This window comes from Hyla sarda, chromosome 10 (assembly GCF_029499605.1).
Source record: "Hyla sarda isolate aHylSar1 chromosome 10, aHylSar1.hap1, whole genome shotgun sequence".
Taxonomy (NCBI): domain Eukaryota; kingdom Metazoa; phylum Chordata; class Amphibia; order Anura; family Hylidae; genus Hyla; species Hyla sarda.
This window is the reverse complement of record NC_079198.1, coordinates 790207-804615: the sequence shown is the minus strand read 5'-3', so window position 1 is coordinate 804615 and position 14409 is coordinate 790207. Positions and strand designations below refer to the sequence as shown.

General features: G+C 43.5%; 1 protein-coding gene across 5 annotated transcripts in view; it reads left to right on the top strand.

The window, feature by feature from the left end:
• The window catches only part of TMCO4 (transmembrane and coiled-coil domains 4), a 110856-nt gene that overhangs the window by 22615 nt on the left and 73832 nt on the right, over positions 1-14409 (top strand). For 2 of the 5 annotated variants that reach the window (XM_056542802.1, XM_056542803.1), the window contains exons 2-3: positions 12064-12226; positions 12376-12531. In XM_056542802.1, coding sequence (XP_056398777.1) covers positions 12398-12531 — 134 coding nt within the window. In that variant the 5' untranslated portion in view covers positions 12064-12226; positions 12376-12397. Of the gene's footprint in view, positions 1-7429; positions 7587-12063; positions 12227-12375; positions 12532-14409 lie in introns of those variants that run through there. The other 3 variants (XM_056542800.1, XM_056542801.1, XM_056542804.1) reach the window with 3 other exon arrangements.

Genomic DNA, 14409 nt, shown 5'->3' with positions numbered 1-14409 from the left:
GCACTCTCGGCGGCCCGCGTTTACTTTAAAAACGCAGAGGCCGCCGGGAAGGTAGCGCACGCAGGGACGTCACTGACACCGTGCGTGCACCCATAGCAACGGAGCACGGAGGAGTGGAGCAGCGATGAGGACGTGCTCTGGCCAGCTTGGTATGTGTTACCAGCGGCACGTCAGCTTCGGTGCTCCGACCACCGCTCCTTCGGTCCTGGGACTTACTGCTATATCCGGACCGGAGGAGCGGTGGTCGGAGCACTGAAGTGGGGCAGAACACAGGCATACAGCCTCCAGCCATACACTGTATATGGCTGCAGGCTGTATGTCTGGGGGGGAACTATACTGCACCTAATGTGGGGGGGGGGGACTATACTGCACCTAATGTGGGGGGGGGGGGACTATACTGCACCTAATGTGGGGGGGAACTATACTGCACCTAATGTGGGGGGGGGACTATACTGCACCTAATGTGGGGGGGAACTATACTGCACCTAATGTGGGGGGGGAACTATACTGCACCTAATGTGGGGGGGGAACTATACTGCCCCTAATGTGGGGGGGGAACTATACTGCACCTAATGTGGGGGGGAACTATACTGCACCTAATATGGGGGGGAACTATACTGCACCTAATGTGGGGGGGAACTATACTGCACCTAATGTGGGGGGGGGAACTATACTGCACCTAATGTGGGGGGGAACTATACTGCACCTAATGTGGGGGGGAACTATACTGCACCTAATGTGGGGGGGGGGAACTATACTGCACCTAATGTGGGGGGGGGGGGGGACTATACTGCACCTAATGTGGGGGGGAACTATACTGCACCTAATGTGGGGGGGGGACTATACTGCACCTAATGTGGGGGGGAACTATACTGCACCTAATGTGGGGGGGGGGGGGGGAACTATACTGCACCTAATGTGGGGGGGGAACTATACTGCCCCTAATGTGGGGGGGGGAACTATACTGCACCTAATGTGGGGGGGAACTATACTGCACCTAATATGGGGGGGAACTATACTGCACCTAATGTGGGGGGGAACTATACTGCACCTAATGTGGGGGGGGGAACTATACTGCACCTAATGTGGGGGGGAACTATACTGCACCTAATGTGGGGGGGAACTATACTGCACCTAATGTGGGGGAACTATACTGCACCTAATGTGGGGGGGAACTATACTGCACCTAATGTGGGGGAACTGTACTGCACCTAATGTGGGGGGGAACTATACTGCACCTAATGTGGGGGGGAACTATACTGCACCTAATGTGGGGGGGGGGAACTATACTGCACCTAATGTGGGGGGGAACTATACTGCACCTAATGTGGGGGGGGGGAACTATACTGCACCTAATGTGGGGGGGAACTATACTGCACCTAATGTGGGGGGGAACTACTGCACCTAATGTGGGGGGAACTATACTGCACCTAATGTGGGGAGAACTATACTGCACCTAATGTGGGGGGAACTATACTGCACCTAATGTGGGGGGGGGGGGGAACTATACTGCACCTAATGTGGGGGGGAACTATACTGCACCTAATGTGGGGGGGAACTATACTGCACCTAATGTGGGGGGGAACTATACTGCACCTAATGTGGGGGGGAACTATACTGCACCTAATGTGGGGGAACTGTACTGCACCTAATGTGGGGGGGAACTATACTGCACCTAATGTGGGGGGGAACTATACTGCACCTAATGTGGGGGGGGAACTATACTGCACCTAATGTGGGGGGGAACTATACTGCACCTAATGTGGGGGGGGGGAACTATACTGCACCTAATGTGGGGGGGAACTATACTGCACCTAATGTGGGGGGGAACTACTGCACCTAATGTGGGGGGAACTATACTGCACCTAATGTGGGGAGAACTATACTGCACCTAATGTGGGGGGAACTATACTGCACCTAATGTGGGGGGGGGGGGGAACTATACTGCACCTAATGTGGGGGGGAACTATACTGCACCTAATGTGGGGGGGAACTATACTGCACCTAATGTGGGGGGGAACTATACTGCACCTAATGTGGGGGGGAACTATACTGCACCTAATGTGGGGGGGAACTATACTGTACCTAATGTGGGGGGGAACTATACTGCACCTAATGTGGGGGGGAACCATACTGCACCTAATGTGGGGGAACTATACTGCACCTAATGTGGGGGGGAACTATACTGCACCTAATGTGGGGGGGAACTATACTGCACCTAATGTGGGGGGGAACTATACTGCACCTAAATATATAGTGACTGTATATATTATATATTATCGAGACTGTATATATTATATATTATAGTGACTGTATATATTATAGAGACTGTATATATTATATATTATAGTGACTGTATATATTATAGAGACTGTATAGATTATATATTATCGAGTCTGTATAGATTATATATTATCGAGACTGTATATATTATAGAGACTGTATAGATTATATATTATAGTGACTGTATATATTATATATTATAGTGACTGTATATATTATAGTGACTGTATAGATTATATATTATAGTGACTGTATATATTATAGAGACTGTATATATTATAGTGACTGTATAGATTATATATTATAGTGACTGTATATATTATAGAGACTGTATATATTATATATTATAGTGACTGTATATATCATAGAGACTGTATATATTATAGAGACTGTATATATTATCGAGACTGTATAGATTATATATTATAGTGACTGTATATATTATAGAGACTGTATATATTATATATTATAGTGACTGTATATATTATATATTATAGAGACTGTATATATTATCGAGACTGTATATATTATATATTATAGAGACTGTATATATTATATATTATAGTGACTGTATATATTATAGAGACTGTATAGATTATATATTATCGAGACTGTATATATTATATATTATAGAGACTGTATATATTATAGTGACTGTATATATTATAGAGACTGTATATATTATATATTATAGAGACTGTATATATTATATATTATAGTGACTGTATATATTATAGAGACTGTATATATTATATATTATAGAGACTGTATATATTATATATTATAGTGACTGTATATATTATAGAGACTGTATATATTATATATTATAGAGACTGTATAGATTATATATTATCGAGACTGTATATATTATCGAGACTGTATATATTATATATTATAGTGACTGTATATATTATAGTGACTGTATATATTATAGAGACTATATATTATATATTACAGTGACTGTATATATTATAGAGACTGTATAGATTATATATTATCAAGACTGTATATATTATATATTATAGAGACTGTATATATTATATATTTTAGTGACTGTAAATATTATATATTATAGTGACTGTATATATTATAGTGACTGTATATATTATATATTATAGTGACTGTATATATCATAGAGACTGTATATATTATATTATAGTGACTGTATATATCATAGAGACTGTATAGATTATATATTATAGTGACTGTAAATATTATATATTATATTGACTGTATATATTATAGTGACTGTATATATTATATATTATAGTGACTGTATATATTATAGTGACTGTATATATTATAGTGACTGTATATATTATATATTATAGTGACTGTATATATCATAGAGACTGTATATATTATATATTATAGTAACTGTATATATCATAGAGACTGTATATATTATATATTATAGTGACTGTATATATCATAGAGACTGTATATATTATATATTATAGTGACTGTATATATTATAGTGACTGTATATATTATAGAGACTGTAAATATTATATATTATAGTGACTGTATATATTATAGAGACTGTATATATTATATATTATAGTGACTGTATATATCATAGAGACTGTATATATTATATATTATAGTGACTGTATATATTATAGTGACTGTATATATTATATATTATAGTGACTGTATATATTATAGAGACTGTATATATTATATATTATAGTGACTGTATATTTCATAGAGACTGTATATATTATATATTATAGTGACTGTATATATCATAGAGACTGTATATATTATATATTATAGTGACTGTATATATCATAGAGACTGTATATATTATAGTGACTGTATATATATTATGGTGACTGTATATAACATAGTGATTGTATAATGACCTCTGTTTTATATATGATCATATGACCTCAGTGCCATCAATGGGACTTTGTAGTGAGCTCAATAGCTGTGCAAAAAACACTAATCAATACTGTGCTATGGCAGGCTGTAGTAATGGAGCGCTGATAACACTGATCAATGCTGTACTATGGCAGGCTGTAGTAATGGAGCGCTGATAACACTGATCAATGCTGTACTATGGCAGGCTGTAGTAATGGAGCGCTGATAACACTGATTAATGCTGTACTATGGCAGGCTGTAGTAATGGAGCGCTGATAACACTGATCAATGCTGTGCTATGGCAGGCTGTAGTAATGGAGCGCTGATAACACTGATCAATGCTGTTCTATGGAGGGCTGTAGTAATGGAGCGCTGATAACACTGATTAATGCTGTTCTATGGAGGGCTGTAGTAATGGAGCGCTGATAACACTGATCAATGCTGTACTATGGCAGGCTGTAGTAATGGAGCGCTGATAACACTGATCAATGCTGTGCTATGGCAGGCTGTAGTAATGGAGCACTGATAACACTGATCAATGCTGTGCTATGGCAGGCTGTAGTAATGGAGCGCTGATAACACTGATCAATGCTGTTCTATGGCAGGCTGTAGTAAAGGAGTGCAGATAACACTGATCAATGCTGTTCTATGGCAGGCTGTAGTAATGGAGCACTGATAACACTGATTAATGCTGTTCTATGGAGGGCTGTAGTAATGGAGCGCTGATAACACTGATCAATGCTGTGCTATGGCAGGCTGTAGTAATGGAGCGCTGATAACACTGATCAATGCTGTTCTATGGCAGGCTGTAGTAATGGAGTGCAGATAACACTGATCAATGCTGTTCTATGGCAGGCTGTAGTAATGGAGCACTGATAACACTGATTAATGCTGTTCTATGGCAGGCTGTAGTAATGGAGTGCAGATAACACTGATCAATGCTGTTCTATGGCAGGCTGTAGTAATGGAGTGCAGATAACACTGATCAATGCTGTTCTATGGCAGGCTGTAGTAATGGAGCACTGATAACACTGATTAATGCTGTTCTATGGCAGGCTGTAGTAATGGAGCACTGATAACACTGATTAATGCTGTTCTATGGCAGGCTGTAGTAATGGAGCGCTGATAACACTGATTAATGCTGTTCTATGGCAGGCTGTAGTAATGGAGCGCTGATAACACTGATTAATGCTGTTCTATGGCAGGCTGTAGTAATGGAGTGCAGATAACACTGATCAATGCTGTGCTATGGCAGGCTGTAGTAATGGAGTGCAGATAACACTGATCAATGCTGTACTATGGCAGGCTGTAGTAATGGAGCACTGATAACACTGATTAATGCTGTTCTATGGCAGGCTGTAGTAATGGAGCGCTGATAACACTGATCAATGCTGTACTATGGCAGGCTGTAGTAATGGAGCGCTGATAACACTGATCAATGCTGTACTATGGCAGGCTGTAGTAATGGAGCGCTGATAACACTGATTAATGCTGTACTATGGCAGGCTGTAGTAATGGAGCGCTGATAACACTGATCAATGCTGTGCTATGGCAGGCTGTAGTAATGGAGCGCTGATAACACTGATCAATGCTGTTCTATGGAGGGCTGTAGTAATGGAGCGCTGATAACACTGATTAATGCTGTTCTATGGAGGGCTGTAGTAATGGAGCGCTGATAACACTGATCAATGCTGTACTATGGCAGGCTGTAGTAATGGAGCGCTGATAACACTGATCAATGCTGTGCTATGGCAGGCTGTAGTAATGGAGCACTGATAACACTGATCAATGCTGTGCTATGGCAGGCTGTAGTAATGGAGCGCTGATAACACTGATCAATGCTGTTCTATGGCAGGCTGTAGTAAAGGAGTGCAGATAACACTGATCAATGCTGTTCTATGGCAGGCTGTAGTAATGGAGCACTGATAACACTGATTAATGCTGTTCTATGGAGGGCTGTAGTAATGGAGCGCTGATAACACTGATCAATGCTGTGCTATGGCAGGCTGTAGTAATGGAGCGCTGATAACACTGATCAATGCTGTTCTATGGCAGGCTGTAGTAATGGAGTGCAGATAACACTGATCAATGCTGTTCTATGGCAGGCTGTAGTAATGGAGCACTGATAACACTGATTAATGCTGTTCTATGGCAGGCTGTTGTAATGGAGTGCAGATAACACTGATCAATGCTGTTCTATGGCAGGCTGTAGTAATGGAGTGCAGATAACACTGATCAATGCTGTTCTATGGCAGGCTGTAGTAATGGAGCACTGATAACACTGATTAATGCTGTTCTATGGCAGGCTGTAGTAATGGAGCACTGATAACACTGATTAATGCTGTTCTATGGCAGGCTGTAGTAATGGAGCGCTGATAACACTGATTAATGCTGTTCTATGGCAGGCTGTAGTAATGGAGCGCTGATAACACTGATTAATGCTGTTCTATGGCAGGCTGTAGTAATGGAGTGCAGATAACACTGATCAATGCTGTGCTATGGCAGGCTGTAGTAATGGAGTGCAGATAACACTGATCAATGCTGTACTATGGCAGGCTGTAGTAATGGAGCACTGATAACACTGATTAATGCTGTTCTATGGCAGGCTGTAGTAATGGAGCGCTGATAACACTGATCAATGCTGTTCTATGGCAGGCTGTAGTAATGGAGTGCAGATAACACTGATCAATGCTGTTCTATGGCAGGCTGTAGTAATGGAGTGCAGATAGCACTGATCTAAAAGTCCCATCAAGACAAACATGGTACAGATCACGGCGCAAAATATAATCCTCATACGAAAAAATAAAAGAGCTATAGTGGACAAAATAGGGCAACTTTATTTTTATTTCATTTTCATTGTTGTAATCTTACGGATTTACAGAATAAGAATAATAAACCAATATGTATCTGGGCATGCTGGGAGTTGTAGTTTTGAAACAGCTGGAGGTCCACAGTTTAGAGACTGGTTGCCTAGGCATGCTGGGAGTTGTAGTTTTGCAACAGCTGGAGGTCCAGTAAGGGGACCACTGCTGTAGTGTACAGATAATGCAAAAATAGCCAATGGCTGTCCGGGCATGCTGGGAGTTGTAGTTTTGCAACAGCTGGAGGCACACAGTTTGGAGACCCATGTGCCTCTAGGAGAGCATCACGTGGTTTATTATACTTTATTGTGACAACACCAGGAGCAGCTGCACAGACCGGAAGTGATCCGTCTCCATAGCAACAGCCCCAGGCCCCAAAGTCCGCTGCCAGCTCACTGCGCCGCTTACGTAACCTCTCTCTGCTGTACGCAATGAGCGTATCCTCCGCCAGAGCCGCCGGGGGAGTCACGTGACGCCAAGAGCGTTAACCAGCTATTCACTAAGGCTAAGTTTACGCTGTTCTCGTAGATGTGGCCTAGTTCGCGTACGGGAGGGAGAAGAGGGCTCCGGTGTCGGGTAAGGAGCGGGTGTGTGTAATGATGGGGGTTGTAGTTATGTGTGTAATGATGGGGGTTGTAGTTATGTGTGTAATGATGGGGGTTGTAGTTATGTGTGTAATGATGGGGGTTGTAGTCATGTGTGTAATGATGGGGGTTGTAGTTATGTGTGTAATGATGGGGGTTGTAGTTATTTGTGTCTGCTCCGGTACTGGAGTGTACAGGAAGTGACGAGTGACGTGTGATATAATGTTATGGGAGGGAGGGGTGTATACAGCCGGGGAAACTACAACTCCCAGCATGCCTGACAGCGCCACTTACTGTGTAAAGCTGGGATTTCTAACCTATAACTAAACTACAACTCCCAGCATGCCTGACAGTCACTCATTGTATAGGGCAGTGATCTCTAACTACAACTCCCAGCATGCCCTGACAGTCACTCATTGTATAGGGCAGTGATCTCTAACTACAACTCCCAGCATGCCTGACAGTCACTCATTGTATAGGGCAGTGATCTCTAACTACAACTCCCAGCATGCCTGATAGTCACTCATTGTATAGGGCAGTGATCTCTAACTACAACTCCCAGCATGCCTGACAGTCACTCATTGTATAGGGCAGTGATCTCTAACTACAACTCCCAGCATGCCTGACAGTCACTCATTGTATAGGGCAGTGATCTCTAACTACAACTCCCAGCATGCCCTGACAGTCACTCATTGTATAGGGCAGTGATATCTAACTACAACTCCCAGCATGCCTGACAGTCACTCATTGTATAGGGCAGTGATATCTAACTACAACTCCCAGCATGCCCTGACAGTCACTCATTGTATAGGGCAGTGATATCTAACTACAACTCCCAGCATGCCTGACAGTCACTCATTGTATAGGGCAGTGATCTCTAACTACAACTCCCAGCATGCCTGACAGTCACTCATTGTATAGGGCAGTGATATCTAACTACAACTCCCAGCATGCCTGACAGTCACTCATTGTATAGGGCAGTTATCTCTAACTACAACTCCCAGCATGCCTGACAGTCACTCATTGTATAGGGCAGTGATATCTAACTACAACTCCCAGCATGCCTGACAGTCACTCATTGTATAGGGCAGTGATATCTAACTACAACTCCCAGCATGCCTGACAGTCACTCATTGTATAGGGCAGTGATATCTAACTACAACTCCCAGCATGCCTGACAGTCACTCATTGTATAGGGCAGTGATATCTAACTACAACTCCCAGCATGCCTGACAGTCACTCATTGTATAGGGCAGTTATCTCTAACTACAACTCCCAGCATGCCTGACAGTCACTCATTGTATAGGGCAGTGATATCTAACTACAACTCCCAGCATGCCCTGACAGTCACTCATTGTATAGGGCAGTGATATCTAACTACAACTCCCAGCATGCCTGACAGTCACTCATTGTATAGGGCAGTGATATCTAACTACAACTCCCAGCATGCCCTGACAGTCACTCATTGTATAGGGCAGTGATCTCTAACTACAACTCCCAGCATGCCTGACAGTCACTCATTGTATAGGGCAGTGATATCTAACTACAACTCCCAGCATGCCCTGACAGTCACTCATTGTATAGGGCAGTTATCTCTAACTACAACTCCCAGCATGCCTGACAGTCACTCATTGTATAGGGCAGTGATATCTAACTACAACTCCCAGCATGCCCTGACAGTCACTCATTGTATAGGGCAGTGATATCTAACTACAACTCCCAGCATGCCTGACAGTCACTCATTGTATAGGGCAGTGATATCTAACTACAACTCCCAGCATGCCTGACAGTCACTCATTGTATAGGGCAGTGATATCTAACTACAACTCCCAGCATGCCCTGACAGTCACTCATTGTATAGGGCAGTGATATCTAACTACAACTCCCAGCATGCCTGACAGTCACTCATTGTATAGGGCAGTGATATCTAACTACAACTCCCAGCATGCCTGACAGTCACTCATTGTATAGGGCAGTTATCTCTAACTACAACTCCCAGCATGCCTGACAGTCACTCATTGTATAGGGCAGTGATATCTAATTACAACTCCCAGCATGCCCTGACAGTCACTCATTGTATAGGGCAGTGATATCTAACTACAACTCCCAGCATGCCTGACAGTCACTCATTGTATAGGGCACTGATATCTAACTATAACTCCCAGCATGCCCTGACAGTCACTCATTGTATAGGGCAGTGATATCTAACTACAACTCCCAGCATGCCTGACAGTCACTCATTGTATAGGGCAGTGATATCTAACTACAACTCCCAGCATGCCCTGACAGTCACTCATTGTATAGGGCAGTGATATCTAACTACAACTCCCAGCATGCCTGACAGTCACTCATTGTATAGGGCAGTGATATCTAACTATAACTCCCAGCATGCCCTGTCAGTCACTCATTGTATAGGGCAGTGATATCTAACTACAACTCCCAGCATGCCTGACAGTCACTCATTGTATAGGGCAGTGATATCTAACTACAACTCCCAGCATGCCTGACAGTCACTCATTGTATAGGGCAGTGATATCTAACTACAACTCCCAGCATGCCTGACAGTCACTCATTGTATAGGGCAGTGATATCTAACTACAACTCCCAGCATGCCTGACAGTCACTCATTGTATAGGGCAGTGATCTCTAACTACAACTCCCAGCATGCCCTGTCAGTCACTCATTGTATAGGGCAGTGATCTCTAACTACAACTCCCAGCATGCCTGACAGTCACTCATTGTATAGGGCAGTGATATCTAACTACAACTCCCAGCATGCCTGACAGTCACTCATTGTATAGGGCAGTGATCTCTAACTACAACTCCCAGCATGCCTGACAGTCACTCATTGTATAGGGCAGTGATATCTAACTACAACTCCCAGCATGCTGTAACAGCGCCACTCATTTTATAGAGCACTGATGTCTAGTCTGTTGCCCACCTGTTGATGCAGAACTACAACTCCCAGCATGCCCTGACAGTTCATTGTATCGGACGGGGACCTCCAACCTGCCGCTCTCCATCTTTTAGAAAACTACAACTCCCAGTATTCTGGGACATGCTGGGAGTTGTAGTTTTGCAGCAGCTGGAGGCACCCTGGTTGGGAAACCCTGACCTAGAGGCTCCCTGGGATTGTGGTGGAACTTCCCATTTTTTCGTCTCCCATTTTCCTCTTATCTGCGTAATAACCTGATTATCCATCATCAGCCATGTCACAGTTATCTCCACAGCTGAGATACAGCTTTTTGTTACTTTGTGCATGTGAAGGAATCTGTATAGTCGCCCTCGTGATGCAGAACGATAGACGGATGGAGCCTGTGTGTGTAGGGGGGGGGGGGGGGGGGGGGGGGTGGTTTCTTGCATCCCTTTTAATCCTCATGATGGGTGGAGGTTGGACCCCCGCAGATCATATGGCACATCCTGCAGACACTTCTCTATCACACATCCAGGATGGCCACTTAAAGGGGTACTCCGGTGGAAAACTTTTTTTTTTAAATCAACTGGTGCCAGAAAGTTAAACAGATTTGTAAATTACTTCTCTTTAAAAAATCTTAATCCTTACAGTACTTTTTAGGGGCTGTATACTACAGAGGAAATGCTTTTCTTTTTGGATTTCTCTTCTGTCACGACCACAGTGCTCTCTGCTGACCTCTGCTGGCCATTTTCCATCACTGTGGTCGTGACAGAAGAGAAATGCAAAAAGAAAAGAATTTCCTCTGTAGTATACAGCCGCTAATAAGTACTGGAAGGATTAATATTTAACATTTTAAAGTCATTTTCAAATCTGTTTAACTTTCTGGCACCAGTTGATTTAAAAAAATAAAACGTTTTCCACCGGAGTACCCCTTTAAATTAGATTAGATTCACAGGCTCCTCCCCTCTGAATTAAGGCCCCTCCCCAATTAAGTGCGTTCACACGGAGGAATAGGAGAGGAATCCTCGCGTAAAAATTCCGTTGCAGAATTTATGTTTTTTATTTTATTTAATTTGCAGGAAAATCACACGGAATTAATGCAAATTTTCCGTGCGGAATATAGGAGGAAGCGTTTTTTTAATTTGCTGGACTACAGCCATCAATTGGAATTTCCCTTTTTATTTTGGGTGCAGAATTTCCGCAGAAACAGTTTGAAGAGAAAATATTTTTACCATTGACTTCAATGGACTTCTGCTCACGTATTCCGCAAGAAGAATGAAATGTTCTTTCTACTAGCGGAACGGAATTGGGCGGCGGAATGTGAACAGTGCAGAGTAAAATACATTGAAGTCAATGGCAAAGCAGATGTTAATTATTTCTATCCAGAGAATTCAAGAGGAATTACTCAGTGTGAACTCAGACTCTCATAAATAAGGCTCCTCCTCCTAAATGACGGCCCCTCCCCTTTAATAAGGCCCCTCCCTGTCTCCCTAATCATCGTCTCTTAGTTAGTTATAGTTTAATAATATGTAATAAAAATCCTCTCTCTGTATAGGGACTTTCTGCTGGACTTGTCCTTCTACACAGTGGCCAATCTGAATAAGCAGAGCTGCAGTATAAAGCATGGCGGAGGGACAGGGCAGCAGTTTAGGATGGAATATGATGCAGATAAACTGGAGTGACTGGTCATATTGCTTGGTAATGGAGAAGAGCTGCAGGTAAAGGATGGAGATGGACACAGTATGTGCCTGTACAGAGACAGGAGGCAGATGTCAGTCACTGATCATAGGTGTCCTGTTCTTTAGGACTCGCACTGCGACCACTTAGTTCATACTGGTCTCCTTAGTGATGTTTCTTATATTTGCAGGTGAGCGGACGGCGCGGACATTATGCAGGACACATCAGACGGGAGCAGCGGCAGCACCGTCCTGCTGGGGCGCTCACTGAGTGAACCTGCACGATTCTCCTACGCAGGTCTGTGCGCCATGTCCCTGGCTCAGCTCTTCCCAGAGAAAGAACAGAGGTACGTACTAATACATAGGTCACCTCAGAGTCCATCCATCGGCCGTCCAATGGTGTGTTGTGTATGATCAGCAGTGCTGTGTGTGATCAGTGTGTACTATGTATGATCAGCTGTGCTGTGTATGATCAGTGTGTGCTGTGTATGATCAGCAGTGCTGTGTGTGATCAGTGTGTACTATGTATGATCAGCTGTGCTGTGTGTGATCAGTGTGTACTATGTATGATCAGCTGTGCTGTGTATGATCAGTGTGCGCTGTGTATGATCAGTGTGTGCTGTGTATGATCAGTGTGTGCTGTGTATGATCAGTGTGTGCTGTGTATGATCATTGTATGTTGTGTATGATCATTGTATGTTGTGTATGATCAGCGTGTGCTGTGTATGATCAGCGTGTGCTGTGTATGATCAGCGTGTGCTGTGTATGATCAGCGTGTGCTGTGTATGATCAGCGTGTGCTGTGTATGATCACTGTGTGTTGTGTATGATCATTGTGTGTTGCGTATGATCAGCGTGTGCTGTGTATGATCAGCGTGTGCTGTGTATGATCAGCGTGTGCTGTGTATGATCAGCGTGTGCTGTGTATGATCACTGTGTGTTGTGTATGATCATTGTGTGTTGCGTATGATCAGCGTGTGCTGTGTATGATCAGCGTGTGCTGTGTATGATCAGCGTGTGCTGTGTATGATCACTGTGTGTTGTGTATGATCATTGTGTGTTGTGTATGATCATTGTGTGTTGCGTATGATCAGCGTGTGCTGTGTGTGATCAGCTGGTGCAGTGTATGATCAGTGTGTGCTGTGTATGATCAGTGTGTGCTGTGTATGATCAGCAGGTGCAGTGTATGATCAGTGTGTGTTGTGTGTGATCAGTGTGTGTTGTGTGTGATCAGTGTGTGCTGTGTATGATCAGTGTGTGCTGTGTATGATCAGTGTGTGCTGTGTATGATCAGTGTGTGTTGTGTATGATCAGTGTGTGTTGTGTATGATCAGTGTGTGCTGTGTATGATCAGCAGGTGCAGTGTATGATCAGTGTGTGCTGTGTATGATCAGTGTGTGCTGTGTATGATCAGTGTGTGCTGTGTGTGATCAGTGTGTACTATGTATGATCAGTGTGTGCTGTGTATGATCAGTGTGTGCTGTGTATGATCAGTGTGTGCTGTGTATGATCAGTGTGTGCTGTGTATGATCATTGTGTGTTGTGTATGATCAGCGTGTGCTGTGTATGATCAGCGTGTGCTGTGTATGATCAGCGTGTGCTGTGTATGATCAGCGTGTGTTGTGTATGATCAGCGTGTGCTGTGTATGATCAGCAGGTGCAGTGTATGATCAGCAGGTGCAGTGTATGATCAGCGTGTGCTGTGTATGATCAGCAGGTACAGTGTATGATCAACGTGTGCTGTGTATGATCAGCAGGTGCAGTGTATGATCAGCGTGTGCTGTGTATGATCAGCGTGTGCTGTGTATGATCATTGTGTGTTGCGTATGATCAGCGTGTGCTGTGTATGATCAGCAGGTGCAGTGTATGATCAGCCTGTGCTGTGTATGATCATTGTGTGCTGTGTATGATCATTGTGTGTTGCGTATGATCAGCGTGTGCTGTGTATGATCAGCAGGTGCAGTGTATGATCATTGTGTGCTGTGTATGATCATTGTGTGTTGTGTATGATCAGCGTGTGCTGTGTATGATCAGCAGGTGCAGTGTATGATCAGCGTGTGCAGTGTATGATCAGCGTGTGCTGTGTATGATCAGCAGGTGCAGTGTATGATCAGCGTGTGCTGTGTATGATCAGCGTGTGCTGTGTATGATCATTGTGTGTTGCGTATGATCAGCGTGTGCTGTGTATGATCAGCAGGTGCAGTGTATGATCAGCGTGTGCTGTGT